The 19,576-nt window shown below is 49.8% G+C and overlaps 1 protein-coding gene across 1 annotated transcript in view; it reads right to left on the reverse strand.

Moving 5' to 3' along the window:
- Positions 1–356: 356 nt before the first annotated feature.
- LOC119966910 (heme-binding protein 2-like) overlaps positions 357–19,576 on the reverse strand; it is a 29,342-nt gene continuing 10,122 nt past the window's right edge. The window contains exons 2-4 of the mRNA XM_038798867.1: positions 12,773–12,902; positions 2,613–2,787; positions 357–1,852 (exon numbers count right to left, since the gene is read on the reverse strand). Of these exons, the coding sequence (XP_038654795.1) occupies positions 1,690–1,852; positions 2,613–2,787; positions 12,773–12,902 (468 nt within the window). The 3' untranslated portion in view covers positions 357–1,689. The remainder of the gene's footprint in view (positions 1,853–2,612; positions 2,788–12,772; positions 12,903–19,576) is intronic.

The raw sequence follows: 19,576 nt of genomic DNA on the forward strand, positions 1-19,576 counted from the left end.
ATTCCCAACACCAGATCGATGACTGTTCCATGAATTGTTGAGTGTCGGTCTCTATCTCTCCAGTGATATCCCATTGACAGAGTTAGAAACACTGCTCAGAGTGGAGTTTGACAGGTTGACGTATCGGACTGCACGTGGTGTGAGCTGTCACCTGACCAATATGGAGCTCGCTCTCCAAGTGTCACATCTCCCAATAAATTACTCGCCATCTCTTCATTCTTTCTCATTCTTTAATTTTACATCTCAACATCCTAACAGATCCACTGAAATGTGGAGAGTTTATCTGATGTGAAAGTAGTGATGTGATCATTGACCCAGATTGATTTGTGAGGAAGAATCTAACACGAGACCAAATGTGTAAATGCATCAGCCTCTTTATTTCACAGTGAGAATTCATTCCCAGCAGTTTGAAAAACAAAAGACAAACAAAGACTAGAAGACGATGGTTCAGACCTGGGTCACCAAACTGCCACTTTCCTGAGCTGGGCACATCTGTTTCCTGAACTTGGACTGATCTCAATCAGACTAAACCCGATTGAGAAACAACCTTTTTAATCATCCCCACCACAATATCCAGTGTTTGACTCTCGGGACTGGCAGGAAAAGGGAATATTTTACTGCCCACACAGGATGTTGTGTCCAGTAGCAGGTTTGTCCAGTGAGTGACGTGTTCTTCCTACAGTGCCCAGTATCTATACCACACAGTCTGTTATATGGTCCATTCCCATTATATTTCACAGCACAGGACACAGAACTATTCAAACATTGAAGCAAAATCTTCCAGATGACGTGATGAAAATCTCGTCATTTTACAAATGGTGATCACACTGTCGCTTTACAGTTTAAACATCCCCTTGTAATTAAATAATTCCATCTGGAACTAACTCCGAGTGAGAGAGCCCAGGAACAGTCCCACATCTGATCACTCCATAATTTCACATTGAACAGCTTCAATACTCTGTGCTCTGTAACAAATCCCAACTCTTTTCACATCAACTTGAAACATTCTGGTCAGTATGATGGATAAATATGAATATATTCCATCGCTGTGTGAAGATAGAACATTCTGGAACTATATCTGACACTAGGACCATCTCAGTCTCAGTTTCCCAATTCATTGAAAGCAAGATGACAGAAAAAGCAAATTAGTGCAGTGATTAATCCCCGTTCCCCAATAGAGGGCCCAGCACCCGGTACTATTGAGTTTTGCCCTGTATCTGTGCAGTGTGGAGACATGTTCAGCAATGAATTTGAGACGTTGAAGGGAGACCTAATTATAAACAATATTAATGGGAAATAGAGCAGGCGGGACTCAGAGACAGTCAAATATATCAGGGCTGGAGTCACATGTACGGTTAACGTGTGGGTGGACAATCACGTGTTTGCTCCACATTTGGTTGGTTCAGTGAGTGGTGAAGAACATGGCAGGTAGAATATGATGTGATGATGTTTGGGCTCCATAGTTAAGGGTGGATGATCCGAGTTTAGTGGGAGTACATTCCCTGTTTATTAGACAGATTACACACTCGAGGGACAGTGTGGGAAGGTGGAGTTAAGGTCGAAGATCAGCCATGAGGTAAGGAGATTAAAACTATGCTCAGTATTCCAGATTAAACCCAATAGAATAGAGTTAAGCGCTTCTCACTGTTTGATGCCTTGAAAGGTACAGAACCTTCCAGAAAACCTTCATTATCCTGTCTTCATAAAACCCATTGACATTAACCCATGTGTGGTAAAATAAGTGACGGCAAAAAATGTGCTATTGAAGGGTCGGTTGTCTTGTCCCAAATCCTTCAGTAATTGAATCACACGTTCTTCAGTTTCCTGTTCATCAACTTTCGTGTCAAAAATCCTGCAACAGAATTAAGGACAGAGGAATTTAATTTTTATCTTCCTGACAAATCCTGTTTGGAAAGTCGGTTGCCAGGACAACAGGGACAGGGGTTGACCATTCAGCCCATTGAGCGGCCTGCACCAGTCAGTTAGTCCACAGCTGGAGTAAGATCATCGAGAAGCTGGCCAAATGGGCAGGCAAGTGGCAGATAGAGTTTAACACAGAGAAATGTGAGGTGATGCATTTTACAGAAAGGGTGGAGAGAGTCAATGCAGACTAAATGGCACAGTTCTAAAGAGAGTGCAGTAGCAGAGGGACCTCGGGGTGCCCCCCTACCAACCCAACCCCTCCCCACCCCCCTCCCCATCCCCCCCCACCCCCACTGTGTTCTGGAGGGAGTCCTTCTGCTGGCCTGTTTCTGGGTGACCAATGTTCCTGGAAATCTATCTGCATTTTCAGGAGGTCCACCTTCTTTTGTCAACATGGCTCAGTGTTGTTGGCCATCTTTTCAATATGACACCCGGGCAGGAGGGCGGACTCCACACCATCCAGGCCTGACCCACTGCTGAAAACAGCGGAAAACACCCAGGGGAATAATTAATGATGGGTGGGAAGATTCAGAGTGTTTTCCGGCAAGAAGCCGCAGCAGGAACACTCCACATTCCCGCCCACACCACGGCACTCAAAACGGGAGAATCCCGCCCCAGGCTGAGTGATGTTGATACAAGAGCTGAGAGAAAGGAAACATCAATCACAATATATCAGTCACTAAACTCACCGGATATAGTACCAAAGATGAGGTCCAGTTTGTAATGTAACTGTTGGATCTGTTGGTTCAGGTGGGTTGTTGACTTCAGGAACTATCCAGAGAAATACACTGAATCTTTGTTGTATTTTGCCATTTTCTAAATATCCAAAAACTCCCCAAGGTGCAGAGAGAGGGACAACAGTAGCTGTAGACAGAGAGACAGAGAATTTAACTGGGTAATCAGCTTACGGGGAGTAAAAAGTTACAGGTGAGGGGGCAGGGTGACTTTGTTGAAATGTGGAAAATGTTGTGATATCACTTTAATGGAATATGCAAATGAACAAGTAGCCAGGATGTAGAGCAGCACTTGATGAACTAACTCCACCATCAACAACAACCAAACAAATCATCCTGAAGCCCTGACAATCGTGGCTGGAAACTTCAACCAGGCCAACCTCAGGAATGTTCCACCCAAACTCCATCAACATATCTCCTGCTCTGCCAGAGGTACAAACACCCTGGACCACTGCTACACGGGCATCAAAGGATTCTCCCGCTCCATTCCCCAACCACACTTTGGCAAATCCAACCACAAGTCGGTATTCCTACTTCCGGCTTACAAACAGCAACTCCAGTGCCCTGAGCCAATCAAGAAAACCGTGCAGTGCTGGTCCGAGGAATCTGAGCACATCCTCCGCATCTGCTCGGGGTCTGTGGATTGGTCCATATTCAGCTACCTGGACGAATACGTAACCACCGTCACAGACATCATCAGTAACTGTGTCGAGGACTGTGATGCAAAGAAGACAATCCGGGTCTTCCCCAATGGGAAACCCTGGCTCAAACAAAGGGTTCACTCCCTGCTGAAGTTCCGGACAGAGGCGTTCAAGTCTGACGCCCCTGACCTCTATAAGAAATCCTGGTACGACGTACGGAAAGCCATCATGGATGCAAAACGACAATACCGCATCAAACGAGAGTCCCAGGCCAACGACACTAACCCACGACGACTATGACAGGGCTTATATGAGATCACGGGCTACAAGGGAAGGCCAGGCGGAATATCTGGGGCTGGAGCATCCCGACCCGATGATCTGAACAAGTTCTATGCCCGCTTTGAGCAGCCAACCAATGTATCAGTGCCACCCGCCCCAAGAGCCCTGGACACACCCGTACCCACTATTACAGCCTCAGAGGGAAGAGCTGCCTTCTTGAAAGTGAACCCGAGGAAAGTGACGGGTCCTGACGGAGTCCCTGGGCGAGCACTCAGAGCCTGTACAGACTAGCTGGCGAGTGTATTCGCAGATATCTTCACTACCTCACTCCTCCGCTCTGAGGTCCCCACCTCCTTCAAGAAGACCACCATAATACCAGTACCAAAGAAGGAAAAGGTGGCCTCCCTCAGCGACTACTGACCGGTGGCCCTGACGTCTGTTATCATGAAATGCTTCGAGTGGCTAGTCATGAGATGGATCATTGCCAACCTCCCAGACGGTCTCGATCCACTACAGTTTGCCGACCACCACACCAGTCCACAGCAGGCACTATCTCCCTGGCTCTAGAATCAACACTCAAACACCTCGACAAGAAGGTCACCTACGTCAGACTGCTGTTCATAGACTACACCTCCACCTTGTAATTGGTAATATGGAAACATATGTCACTGCAAACATGGAAGCCTGCCAATATCTGGTCTGAGAGAAACATGAGAGGGTACAGGGAAAGATCCCACGAAGGGTTAATAGCAGCTGCAAAGAGCAGGATTATAAAATACAGATTCTTTCTCTCAAGCAGGTTTAGCAAACACACAGGATTTTTGTATGAAGCTAAAAACAATGGCTCACACCTTCATTGAAAGTAACTATCTCAGGGAGCATCTGGAAAAGCATGGATGGGAGTTTCAATTGAATTAAGTGACGAATGTTTAAAACAGGCAGGCCTTTCAAGTCATAACCAAGTGAAATTTTAGCATACAGCTAAAAGCAATGATTCACACCTTTGTTGAAATTAACTATCTTAGTAAACAGCTGGAAAGGAAAGGATGAGGTTCAGTTGGATTTGGTGACAATTCTAGATGTGAAATTTTGCTAATATCAGGTAAATTAAAGAAAATTAGAGGCTATCAGTCTACGAGAAACATAATTTAAAGCCAAAATCAAAGTCAAAATTATGAGCTGGGGACAATTGGAAAATAAAACTATAGAAATGACAGGAATTAGAAGTAACACCTCTTGAAACCAAAGCATATTTGAATATCACAAAGCAACTTTGAACATCACAAAGGAAACAATGTAATCAGATCTGAGAGGTGAGGCAATGCCCAAAATGAATACTTAGTTGTATTAGAATGTTTAGATCAAAGATACTTTTTACAATCAAAATGAAATAATAGTTACTTTACAATAAGGTCATAAAAACTTAATAACTGTTAGACAGAAAATATAAACCCAAAGACCAGAGCAGGAACTACCAGAACCAGAATTCAGAGAGAAGGAACAAGAGAAGCAGAGTTAGCTTACTGCCAGCTCGGTCATGGGAAAGATAAGACATAGCATCCGAGCTAAAACAGCTAATACATCTAAGGAAGACGGGAATTTAAAGAGGAGGCAGAGTCAGCTCAGTGATAGCAGCTTTTAAAAGAAAAAATATAATAATAAAATAACTTAATTTAACCTGAAACAGTGGTTATTCCTAAAGTCTACTTTACTCACTTAGCAATGCAGGACCCAGGATCAATGCTACTAGGTGGTAAGTAGATGAAATTTTCGGTGAAGGTATGGGTTATACCTGGGGATAACTTGAAAATATAGTTTGAGCTGAATAGCACCCACCGAAGCCTGCATCGGAGTCAGGGAGAGAGAATCCCTGTTCACCATTTAGAATGTCGGCCCTTTTTGGTATAGGGGGAATTCTAAGAATAATGGTGAGTTTTCAACAACAGCCTTCAACACCATTATTCCGACAAGACTAATAACCAAACTCTGCAATCTTGGGCTTGACCCCTCCCTGTGCAGCTGGATCCTCAACTTCCTCACCAACAGACCGCAATCTGTCTGGATCGGCAACAGCATCTCCTCCACAATAGTCCCCAACACCGGGGCCCCGTAAGGATGTGTGCTCAGTCCTCTACAGCACTCCCTATACACATGACTGTGTGGCAGGATTTAACTCCAACTCAATCTATAAGTTTGCGGATGATACAACTGGTGGGCTGCATCTCAAACAACGACCAATCAGACGACAGAAGGGAGATAGATCAATTGGTTGCATGGTGTACTGAAAACAAGCTCTCTCTAAATGTTGGAAAGACCAAGGAACTGATCATCGACTTCAGGGAGGGCAGCACGACACACACTCCCGTCTGCATCAATGGCTCCGAAGTGGAGATAATAATCATAATAATCGCTGAGTGTCACAAGTAGGCTTCAATGACGTTACTGTGAAAAGCCCCTAGTCACCACATTCCAGCGCCTGTTCGGGGAGGCCAGTATGGGAATTGTACCCGCGCTGCTGGTCTTGTTCTGCATTACAAGCCAGCTGTTTAGCCCACTGTGCTAAACCAGCCCCAGAACCAGATGGTCGATAGCTTTAAGTTCCTGGGGATCACCATCACCATTACACTGTCCTGGTCCACTCACGTTGATGCAACAGTCAGGAAAGCCCAACAACATCTCTACTTCCTCTGGAAGCTAAAGAAATTCAGCATGTCTGCATCGACACTCACAAACTGCTACAGATGTGCCTTAGAGAGCATCCTATCCGGCTGCATCACAGCCTGGTAAGGCAACTGCTCGATCCAAGATCGCAAGAAACTGCAGAGTGTGGTGAACTCAGCCCAATCCATCACACAAGCTTGCCACCCTCCACATTGATTCTGTCTACACCTCCCGCTGCCTCAGGAAAGCAGGCAGCATTATCAGAGACCCCTCCCACCCAGGCATTGCCGTCTTCCAGACCCTTCCATCAGGCAGAAGGTACAGAGTCTGAAGACCCGCACATCCAGATATAAGATTTCACTCAAGAAAAAGATAATATTGTGGAGGAGAATGCTGAGACCCAGGCTATTAGAATAGATGGCATTGAGGTGCGTAGGGAAGAAGTGTTGGCAATTCTGGACAAGGTGAAAATAGATAAGTCCCCGGGGCCGGATGGGATTTATCCTAGGATTCTCTGGGAAGCCAGGGAAGAGATTGCTGAGCCTTTGGCTTTGATTTTTAGGTCATCATTGGCTACAGGAATAGTGCCAGAGGACTGGAGGATAGCAAATGTGGTCCCTTTGTTCAAGAAGGGGAGTAGAGATAACCCCGGTAACTATAGGCCGGTGAGCCTAACGTCTGTGGTGGGTAAGATCTTGGAGAGGATTATAAAAGATACGATTTATAATCATCTAGATAGGAATAATATGATTAGGGATAGTCAGCATGGTTTTGTGAAGGGTAGGTCATGCCTCACAAACCTTATCGAGTTCTTTGAGAAGGTGACTGAACAGGTAGACGAGGGTAGAGCAGTTGATGTGGTGTATATGGATTTCAGTAAAGCGTTTGATAAGGTTCCCCACGGTCGGCTATTGCAGAAAATACGGAGGCTGGGGATTGAGGGTGATTTAGAGATGTGGATCAGAAATTGGCTAGTTGAAAGAAGACAGAGAGTGGTAGTTGATGGGAAATGTTCAGAATGGAGTTCAGTTACGAGTGGCGTACCACAAGGATCTGTTCTGGGGCCGTTGCTGTTTGTCATTTTTATAAATGACCTAGAGGAGGGCGCAGAAGGATGGGTGAGTAAATTTGCAGACGACACTAAAGTCGGTGGAGTTGTAGACAGTGCGGAAGGATGTTGCAGGTTACAGAGGGACATAGATAAGCTGCAGAGCTGGGCTGAGAGGTGGCAAATGGAGTTTAATGTGGAGAAGTGTGAGGTGATTCACTTTGGAAAGAATAACAGGAATGCGGAATATTTGGCTAATGGTAAAATTCTTGGTAGTGTGGATGAGCAGAGGGATCTCGGTGTCCATGTACATAGATCCCTGAAAGTTGCCACCCAGGTTGATAGGGTTGTGAAGAAGGCCTATGGTGTGTTGGCCTTTATTGGTAGAGGGATTGAGTTTCGGAGCCATGAGGTCATGTTGCAGTTGTACAAAACTCTAGTACGGCCGCATTTGGAGTATTGCGTACAGTTCTGGTCGCCTCATTATAGGAAGGACGTGGAAGCTTTGGAACGGGTGCAGAGGAGATTTACCAGGATGTTGCCTGGTATGGAGGGAAAATCTTATGAGGAAAGGCTGATGGACTTGAGGTTGTTTTCGTTAGAGAGAAGAAGGTTAAGAGGTGACTTAATAGAGGCATACAAAATGATCAGAGGGTTAGATAGGGTGGACAGCGAGAGCCTTCTCCCGCGGATGGGGGTGGCTAGAACGAGGGGACATAGCCTTAAATTGAGGGGTAATAGATATAGGACAGAGGTCAGAGGTGGGTTTTTTACGCAAAGAGTGGTGAGGCCGTGGAATGCCCTACCTGCAACAGTAGTGAACTCGCCAACATTGAGGGCATTTAAAAGTTTATTGGATAAGCATATGGATGATAAGGGCATAGTGTAGGTTAGATGGCCTTTAGTTTTTTTTTCCATGTCGGTGCAACATCGAGGGCCGAAGGGCCTGTACTGCGCTGTATCGTTCTATGTTCTATGTTCTATGTTCTATATAAGAACAGCTTCTTCCCCACAGCTACAAGACTCCCCAACGACTCCCCCTCGGACTGATCTGTTCCCTGTGAGAACACTATTCACGATGCCCTATGCTGCTCTTGTTTGGCCTTGTTCCGCACTGTAACCAATCAGTATTTGTTGATGTATCATTTGTTCCCTTGGCCACAGAAAAATACTTTTCACTGTACTTCGGTACATGTGACAATAAATATCAATCAATCAATCAATGGATCAATTCTGGATCCATTCTGCCATCCCCTTCCATCACATCAGTTTAAATTCTGCTAACAGTCTATTAATCATTCACCCTCAACCACCGTTAACCATTAAACATATACCCTCAACCACCATTAACCATTAAACATTCCCCCTCAACCACCATTAACCATTAAACATTCACCCTCAACCACCATTAACCATTAAACATTCACCCTCAACCACCATTAACCATTAAACATTCACCCTCAACCACCATTAACCATTAAACATTCACCCTCAACCACCATTAACCATTAAACATTCACCCTCACCCACCATTAACCATTAAACATTCACCCTCAACCACCATTAACCATTAAACATTCACCCTCAACCACCATTAACCATTAAACATTCACCCTCACCCACCATTAACCATTAAACATTCACCCTCAACCACCATTAACCATTAAACATTCACCCTCAACCACCATTAACCATTAAACATTCACCCTCACCCACCACTAACCATTAAACATTCACCCTCAACCACCATTAACCATTAAACATTCACCCTCAACCACCATTAACCATTAAACATTCACCCTCACCCACCATTAACCATTAAACATTCACCCTCAACCACCATTAACCATTAAACATTCACCCTCAACCACCATTAACCATTAAACATTCACCCTCACCCACCATTAACCATTAAACATTCACCCTCAACCACCATTAACCATTAAACATTCACCCTCAACCACCATTAACCATTAAACATTCACCCTCAACCACCATTAACCATTAAACATTCACCCTCACCCACCATTAACCATTAAACATTCACCCTCAACCACCATTAACCATTAACATTCACCCTCACCCACCATTAACCATTAAACATTCAGCCACAACCACCATTAACCATTAAACATTCACCCTCAACCACCATTAACCATTAAACATTCACCCTCAACCACCATTAACCATTAAACATTCACCCTCAACCACCATTAACCATTAAACATTCACCCTCAACCACCATTAACCATTAAACATTCAGCCACAACCACCATTGTCCATTAAACATTCACCCTCAACCACCATTAACCATTAAACATTCACCCTCAACCACCATTAACCATTAAACATTCACCCTCAACCACCATTAACCATTAAACATTCACCCTCAACCACCATTAACCATTAAACATTCAGCCACAACCACCATTGTCCATTAAACATTCACCCTCAACCACCATTAACCATTAAACATTCACCCTCAACCACCATTAACCATTAAACATTCACCCTCAACCACCATAAACCATTAAACATTCACCCTCAACCACCATTAACCATTAAACATTCACCCTCAACCACCATTAACCATTAAACATTCAGCCACAACCACCATTAACCATTAAACATTCACCCTCAACCACCATTAACCATTAAACATTCAGCCTCAACCACCATTAACCATTAAACATTCAGCCTCAACCACCATTAACCATTAAACATTCACCCTCAACCACCATTAACCATTAAACATTCAGCCTCAACCACCATTAACCATTAAACATTCACCCTCAATCACCATTAACCATTAAACATTCAACCTCAACCACCATTAACCATTAACCATTCACCATTATCCACCATTAACCATGAAATAACTGGACGCAGTTAGTTACAGACGATTTCTCTTTAACAAGGTAGAATTTCCTGTCACTGAGTCTCAGACAGGAGCCAGCTTTCCTGCAGCATCCACTGAGCTGAGAGAGATGCTGTTTCTCAGCTTCTACAAGGGTTCATGTCGACTCCAATAGCGGGTTCATGCCTGACAAAGAGCCTTTATTACACTGGGGAAATTCAGCAACCACAGCTGGAATCTCACTGCCTGTACACGTGGGGAACCGTCCCGGATTCTGGGAATATAAAGCCGGCAGGTGTGATGCACGATCAGTTGCACAAAGACGAGAGTTGAATACAACTGAGGCTTTATTACACTAAGATGTGTGGCCTCCCACAGCAGCTGGCGAAATGGCTGCTGTATGGGGAGCACACATATTTATACTCCGCCTACTGGGCGGAGCCAGCAGGCAGGGTCTACCCCCATACCTGTAGTACAGGGGCCTTACCAAACCTCTCCTAATATATACAACAGTGGTGATTACCACATGGTGACGAAGAAGAAAGGCTCAGGTGATCAAGGGATATGGGGCGAAGGTGGGAACAGGGTATCATAGAACATAGAACACTACAGCGCAGTACGGGCCCTTCAGCCCTCGATGTTGCGCCGACCTGTGAAACCATCTGAAGCCTATCTGACCTACACTATTCCATTTTCATCCATATGTCTATCCAGTGACCACTTAAATGCCCTTAAAGTTGGCGAGTCTACTACTGTTGCAGGCAGGGCGTTCCACACCCCTACTACTCTCTGAGTAAAGAAACTGCCTCTGACATCTGTCCTATATCTATCACCCCTCAATTTAAAGCTATGTCCCCTCGTGTTGGTCATCACCATCCGAGGAAAAAGGCTCTCACTGTCCACCCTATCTAACCCTCTGACTATCTTATATGTCTCTATTAAGTCACATCTCAGCCTTCTCCTCTCTAACGAAAACAACCTCAATTCCCTGAGCCTTTCCTCGTAAGACCTTCCCTCCATACCAGGCAACATCCTAGTAAATCTCCTCTGAACCCTTTCCAAAGCTTCCACATCCTTCCTATAATGTGGTGACCAGAACTGCACGCAGTACTCCAGGTGCGGCTGCACCAGAGTTATGTACAGCTGCAGCATGACCTTGTGGTTCCGAAACTCAACCTCCCTGCTTATAAAGGCTAGCACACCATATGCCTTCTTAACAGCCCTATTAACCTGGGTGGCAACTTTCAGGGATTTATGTACCTGGATTCCGAGATCTCTCTGTTCATCTACACTACCAAGAATCTTGCCATTAGCCCAGTACTCTGCATTCCTGTTACTCCTTCCAAAGTGAACCACCTCACACTTTTCCGCATTAAACTCCATCTGCCACCTCTTTGCCCAGCTCTGCAGCTTATCTATGTCCCTCTGTATCCTATAACATCCTTCAGCACTATCCACAACTCCACCGACCTTCGTGTCATCTGCAAATTTACTAACCCATCCTTCTACACCCTCTTCCAGGTCATTTATAAAAATGACAAACAGCAGTGGCCCCAAAACAGATCCTTGCGGTACACCACTAGTAACTGAACTCCAGGATGAACATTTGCCATCAACCACCACCCTCTGTCTTCTTTCAGCTAGCCAATTACTGATCCAAACCGCTAAATCACCTTCAATCCCGTACTTCCGTATTTTCTGCAATAGCCTAGCGTGTGGAACCTTATCAAACGCCTTACTGAAATCCATATACACCACATCAACAGCTTTACCCTGATCCACCTGTTTGGTCACCTTCTCAAAAAACTCAATAAGGTTTGTGAGGCATGACCTACCCTTCACAAAACCGTGTTGACTATCGGTAGTCAACTTGTTCTTTTCAAGATGATTATAAACCCTATCTCTTATAACCTTTTCCAACATTTTACCCACAACCGAAGTAAGGCTCACAGGTCTATAATTACCAGGGTTGTCTCTATTCCCCTTCTTGAACAAGGGGAAAACATTTGCTATCCTCCAGTCTTCCGGCACTATTCCTGTCGACAAAGACGACATAAAGATCAAGGACAAAGGCTCTGCAATCTCCTCCCTGGCTTCCCAGAGAATCCTAGGATAAATCCCATCTGGCCCAGGGGACTTATCTATTTTGACATTTTCCAAAATTGCTAACACCTCCTCCTTATGAACCTCAATTCCATCTAGCCTGATCGACTGAACCTGAGTGTTCTCCTCGACAACATTGTCTTTCTCCAGTGTAAACACTGACGAAAAATATCCATTTAACGCTTCCCCTATCTCCTCTGATTCCACACACAACTTTCCACTACAATCCTTGATTGGCCCTAATCTTATCGAACTTGATGATCAGTCATGATCACAATGAATGGCGGAGCAGGCTCGAAGGGCTGAATGGCCTCCTCCTGCTTCTATTTTCTCTGTCTATTTCTATGTATGTAAGTAGCCCAAATATCGCCTCAAGCCACTAGTCCCATGTGTCCGAGGATCGCTCTGGGATTGACAATTCTTTGGTCAGTGTGTCAGTCTGTACAGAAAGTTTCAAACCTGACAGGTTAAAGGGTGAACGGTTGTTTTATAATCTGTTGTTACTTTGAAGGAACATCTGACATACCTGCAACATTCCCACAACGTGCATAACTGAATAGTTTCTCCAGACCGATCGCCAGCGCTCTTTCAATATCCGCTGCATCAACGTCAGTTTGAACCCATTGCAGAAATTCGAATTCAAACTCATAATAATTCTGAAACAAGAAAATAAAATCCATCACCATATGACAGAACTGAACTGGCACCAAAACCCATCAGTGTTGAGGGGCCTGTCCTCGGCTCCCAGGTGTGGGAGCAGTATTCATGTCCTGCATGGACTGCCCTGGGAAAAGAGTTTGGAGTTATTGATGGGAGACTTGGCATCCCCACTTCCAGATGGATTTTCCTGACCCCCTCATGCACTCTTTCAACTTTAGAGTTATCCTGCACATTGGGCCTGAGTCCTTCCCCTTGGGCTTTCAATTAAAACAAATATAGAGAATGTTATTGACGGCCATCGACACTGAATCATGCCCAGTCATTGTGTTTCCCTTTGACTGTTCTACCACATTATTTAAACAGAGAGGTTTTAATGGGTCAGAAATTGGGCCACGTATCCAGGCACTAATCCAGGCTGAAAGAAAACAATGTCATTGGGCCATAAGGAATAGGAGCTGGAATAGGCCCGACAGCTCCTCAAGCCTTTTGTTCAGAAAATATTTCATTGAAGCATTTGCAATTTTTACAATTTGACATGTTGACATTTCTAAAACAATCGCGCAGGTCGACGCACAAAATACCCCCTAAAAGATCAAATAATAAACCACGTCCCCCACGTCCCCCACCCTGTCCCCAATTACCCGTATACTAAGCTCCCTGTCCTTATCCAACATTACTCTGCTTCCTGATATCCTTCCCCCCCTTTTCCCTTTCCCCCCTTACTGCTGACGTTCAGTTTTTGTTGAAGAAATCGATGAACGGCTGCCAACTCCGGGCGAATCCCTGTATTGATCCTCTCAGAGTGAACTTGATTTTCCCCAGACTGAGAAACTTGACCATATCGCTGACCCACACTCCTGACTTCGGGAGCTCCGGGTCCCTCCATCTCAGCAAGATCCGTCTCCGAGCCACCAGGGAGGAGAAGGTCCAGGATATCAGCCTCCCTCCCCCCTTTGCCCCCGGACCCTCCGACACCCCAAATATTGCCAATTCTGGACTTGGAGTTACCCTACCTTCCAGGACTTCTGACATAACATCTGCAAATCCCTGCCAGAATTCCCTCAGTTTGGGACATGCCCAAAACATATGAACATGGTTGGCCGGGCTACCCCCACACCGCCCACATCTGTCCTCCACCTCCTTGAACTGAATCAAGCTGAGTCTAGCACAGGGCGAGGATGCATTTACCCTTTTCAAGGCTTTTTACCACAGTTCACTTTCCAGCTCCCCTCCCAACTCCTCTTCCCACTTCCTCTTCACCTCTCTGATAGGGGCCCCTTCCCACTCTAACAATTCCCTGTATATCTATGGAACTTTCCCACTCCAACCCCTGTTTTTGACAGCACTTTATCCTCAGGGGGAGGCTTGGAAAGCTTGGGGCCTGTCTCTGTACAAAGTCCCGCAATTGAAGGTCACGAAACCCCTTCCCACCCGGCAAATCAAACTCCTCCTCTAATGTCTCCAAGGTCGGGAAGTCATCCTGGATCAATAGATCCCCAAACCTCTCAATCCCTGCCTGCTGCCATACCTTAAAGCCCCCATCCAGCCCCCCCGGGACACACTGGTGATTGTCACAGATCAGTGACCACTCTGACGTCCCCTCCAGTCTCATATACTGCCTCCATTGCCCCCACACCCTCAGCCCCCCCCCCCCACCCTCAGGGCCCCCACACCCTCAGCCCCCCCCCCCACCCTCAGGGCCCCCACACCCACCGGGCCCCCACACCCCCACACCCTCAGGGCCCCCACACCCTCAGGGCCCCCACACCCTCAGGGCCCCCACACCCTCAGGGCCCCCACACCCTCAGGGGCCCCACCTCCTCAGGGCCCCACACCCTCAGGGCCCCCACACCCTCAGGGCCCGCACACCCTCAGCCCCCACACCCTCAGGGACCCCCACCCTCAGCCCCCCCCCCCCACCCTCAGGGCCCCCACACCCTCAGGGCCCCCCCACCCTCAGGGCCCCCTCACCCTCAGGGCCCCCCCCACCCTCAGCCCCCCCCCCACCCTCAGGGCCCCCACACCCTCAGGGCCCTCACACCCTCAGGGCCCCCACACCCTCAGCCGCCCCCCCCCCCACCCTCAGGGCCCCCACACCCTCAGGGCCCCCACACCCCCACACCCTCAGGGCCCCCCCACCCTCAGGGCCCCCACACCCTCAGGGCCCCCACACCCCACACCCTCAGGGCCCCCACACCCTCAGGGCCCCCACACTCTCAGGGCCCCTACACCCTCAGGGCCCCCACACCCTCAGGGCCCCCACACCCTCAGGGCCCCCACACCCTCAGGGCCCCCCCACCCTCAGCCCCCCCCCACCCTCAGGGCCCCCACACCCTCAGGGCCCCCACACCCTCAGGGCCCCCACACCCTCAGGGCCCCCCCACCCTCAGGGCCCCCCCACCCTCAGCCCCCCCCACACCCTCAGGGCCCCCCCACCCTCAGCCCCCCCCCACACCCTCAGCGCCCCCACACCCTCAGGGCCCCCACACCCTCAGGGCCCCCACACCCTCAGGGCCCCCACACCCCCACACCCTCAGGGCCCCCACACCCTCAGGGCCCCCACACCCTCAGGGCCCCCTCACCCTCAGGGCCCCCACACCCTCAGGGCCCCCACACCCTCAGGGCCCCCACACCCTCAGGGCCCCCACACCCTCAGGGCCCCCACACCCTCAGGGCTGCCTTCACCACAGGACCTGTGGAGTACCGAGCCAGCGAGAACGGCAGGGACGCCATCAGTAAAGTCTCCAAACTCGTACCTTTGCAGGATGCTGCCTCCATCCGCTCCCAGACCGACCCCTCCCCCTGTACCCACTCCCTGACCATCAATGTGTTGGCAGCCCAGGAATAGTTAATAAAGCTCGGGAGAGCCAATGCCCCTTCCCCGTGTGCCGGTTCCAGGAGTACCCTCCTTACTATCGGGGTTTTACCCTTCCATATAAACCTCGATATCACCGCATTCATACTTCTGAAAAAAGCCTTTGGGACGAAAATCAGGAGACATTGAAAAAAGAAAATCAGTCTCGGAAGGACAGTCACCTTCACCGTCTGAACCCTCCCAGCCCCCAGCGTCAGTGGGAGCGTGTCCCATCTACAAAAATCCCATTGGATCCACTGCTTTCCCCAAACTTAACTTGTGAAGCTGCCTCCAATCCTTGGCCACTTCAATCCCCAGATCCCTAAAGCTCTTCCCAACCACTGGAAAAGGGAACTCCTTCAGCCTCCGTTCCTGCCTCAGTGCCTGGATCACAAACATCTCGCTCTTTCACATATTTAACTTATAGCCTGAAAATCAGCCAAATTCTCCTAATACCTCCATGATTTCGGTCATCTCCCCCCACCCACCGGGTCCGTGAGATAAAGCAGCAAATCATCTGCATAGAGAGAGACCCTGTGTTCCCCCTCCCCTCCCCCTCACTATACCCCGCCAGGTATTGGCTGCTCTCAGAGCCGTTGCTAAGGGTTCTATGGCCAGGGCAAACAGTAATGGGGAGAGCGGGCATCCCTGCTTTGTCCCCCGACGTAGACTAAAGTATTCTGTCTGAACTCGGTTAGTTCTTACATTTGCCACCGGAGCCTGGTACAATAACCGGACCCAGCCCACAGATCCCTGGCCCAACCCAAACCTGCCGAAAATATCCCACAGATACTTCCACTCCACCCGGCCGAAAGCCATCTCCGTGTCCATGGCAACTACCACCTCAGCCCCGCACCCCTCCGCTGGCATCATAATTACATTAACAAGCCGTCTAATTTGGATGTTCGGTACCTGCCCTTTACAAATCCGTCTGATCCTCCCCAATTATCTCTGGGACACAATCCTCTATTCGAGTGGCCAGGACCTTTGCCAATAATTGTGCATTCAAGAGGGAGATTGGCCTGTACGACCCACAGCTCTCCGGATCCTTGTCCCTCTTCAGGGTGAGAGAAATTGATGCCTGTGATAACGTTGGGGGGAGTGCTCCCACCTCCTTGGACTCATTAAAAGCCTTAACCAGGAGGGGCCCAGTAACCCAGAGAACTTCTTCTGAAATTCCACTGGGGATCCGTCAGATCCCGAAGCTTTATCCTATTGCATCGCCCCCAGTCCATCTATCACCTCCCCAAGCCCAATCGGGCCCACAGGGCCTCCACCAGCTCTTTATTTACTTTCGGGAACTCCCCAGGAATTGATTCATGCCCTCCTCCCTATCGAGGGGGTTCCGGCCTGTACAGCTGGCTATAAAATTCCCACAACATCCCCCGACAGGAGCTTCTTTTCTTGCTGCTTTCTGCTGGACTCTCAGATCACAGAGTATATGTCACTTCCTTCTAGTGACATCACAGGGTTAATCCTTCACAGGATCTATCCGAATATACTCCATTATACTACCCCTGTGAGGAAGCTAGAATCCTAAATTGTACCTTGTCACCTTGTCTGTTTGAATGTGATTGCTCCCATTCTCCTAATTTCCACAGAGTTCCCGACAATATGATTCCTTTCAGTATTGGACAACTCTGTAACCCAGGAATCAATCCAGTCAATCTTCACTGCATCATCTCCAAGGAATGGACGTCCTGTTTTAGATGCGGTGTGAGCGTGCATACCCTGGTCGAGACCAGAGTGGGTCTCCAGGACTGGCAGTGCCAGGTGGTGGGGGAGTCTCAGGGATTCCTCACCCTAGTCCCATGGAGCAGCTTGGGGGCCGTCGGGCACCCCGAGGGAGGAGGAGGTGCTGGGATCCGTGCCAGTGACTCCCGCAGGGGGGGGGGTGTGGGAACACCGCAGCCCCTCAGACTCCACCCCTCCTGTCCCTGGAGCCTCCAGTGGGCAGCAGGCAGACAGGGAGGCACCACACCACCTGGGACATCCGAGCAGCAGCCGGGCTCGTCCCGATCGCCCCAGCAGAGACTCGCTAACCGGGACCCAGGTAGCAGGGCAGGAATCACAGCAGGCTGCCTCCAGTCCTGCTGTACCATCTGGGCAACTACCCAGGCGCAGTGTTAGGGCCGTAAGGCCAGTAAGGTAGACACCAGTTCAGTTGGCACGGGAACAGGGCACAGTTTAGTGATAGGGTCGAGGGTTTTCAGATTAAACACCTGTTCGCACCGTTCCAACCTGCCTCGGTGCTCTGTCAGGGTGTGAGGGGTGGGCTGGTCTGGGCTGGCCATAGAGGAGGTGCGGTGGGGGGGGGAATGGGCGGATGCTGTGGGTGGCATGGGCTCCCCACCGTACCCACCCCCCCCCACCCATCCACCCCACCGACCATGTGATGGACCGGCCAGCTGGCATGCAGTGATCACCCAGGTGGAAGGTGGTACTGTGGGAATGAGGCAGACATTGTCAAACGATGTGGAGCACGGAGCCCATCGCAGAGCGGGCTGCCATCACCCTCCATCCCATGGCTCCGACCCGCTGTTCCTGCCAACCCAGAGCCCCCAGCTCGGAGCGCCGCAGGTATGCATCACGGAGGGAGTTGCAGGCGGGGGATGTGGGGGCCTGGTGGTGGGATGCGGGGTCCGTGCCCCAGGCTTGATTCCCCCCCCCCCCGCCCCAATCTAGTTGGTGAACCTGGAGACGATCAGAGCGTCCCGTCCCCATTTGCCCCGGTGCACACGTCGGGCAGCCTCCTGTGCTGCCCATTGCAGGGGACACTGGGGGGGTCTCCCTATCACAGGGGTCTCTGTGGGGGGGGGGTCTCCCTATCACAGGGGTCTCTGTGGGGGGTCTCCCTATCACAGGGGTCTCTGTGGGGGGGTCTCCCTATCACAGGGGTCTCTGTGGGGGGTCTCACTATCACAGGGGTCTCTGTGGGGGGGGGTCTCCCTATCACAGGGTTCTCTGTGGGGGGGGTCTCCCTATCACAGGGGTCTCTGTGGGGGGGGGTCTCCCTGTCACAGGGGTCTCTGTGGGGGGGGTCTCCCTATCACAGGGGTCTCTGTGGGGGGGGGGTCTCCCTATCACAGGGGTCTCTGTGGGGGGGGTCTCCCTATCACAGGGGTCACTGTGGGGGGTCTCCCTATCACAGGGGTCTCTGTGGGGGGGTCTCACTATCACAGGGGACTCTGTGGGGGGGTCTCCCTATCACAGGGGCCTCTGTGGGGGGGGGTCTCCCTATCACAGGGGTCACTGTGGGGGGGTCTCCCTATCACAGGGGTCTCTGTGGGGGGGTCTCACTATCACAGGGGTCTCTGTGGGGGGGGTCTCCATATCACAGGGGTCTCTGTGGGGGGGGTCTCCCTATCACAGGGGTCACTGTGGGGGGGGGTCTCCCTATCACAGGGGTCTCTGTGGGGGGTCTCCCTATCACAGGGGTCTCTGTGGGGGTGGGGGGAGTGTCGGGGAGGGGTTGGAGTGGAGGGAGTGTCGGGGAGGGGTTGGGGTGGGGGGGAGTGTCGGGGAGGGGTTGGGGTGGGGGGGAGTGTCGGGGAGGGGTTGGGGGGGGGGGAGTGTCGGGGAGGGGTTGGGGGTGGGGGAGTGTTGGGGAGGGGTTGGGGGTGGGGGAGTGTCGGGGAGGGGTTGGGGGTTGTTGAGTGTGTGGGGCAGGGTTGGGGGAGGGGGGAGTGTCGGGGAGGGGTTTGGGGTGGGGGGAGTGTCGGGGAGGGGTTGGGGGTGGGGGAGTGTCGGGGAGGGGTTGGGGGTGGGGGGAGTGTCGGGGAGGGTTTGGGGGTGGGGGTAGTGTCGGGTTGGGGT

The sequence above is a fragment of the Scyliorhinus canicula genome, chromosome 6 (genome assembly GCF_902713615.1).
Source record: "Scyliorhinus canicula chromosome 6, sScyCan1.1, whole genome shotgun sequence".
Lineage (NCBI taxonomy): Eukaryota > Metazoa > Chordata > Chondrichthyes > Carcharhiniformes > Scyliorhinidae > Scyliorhinus > Scyliorhinus canicula.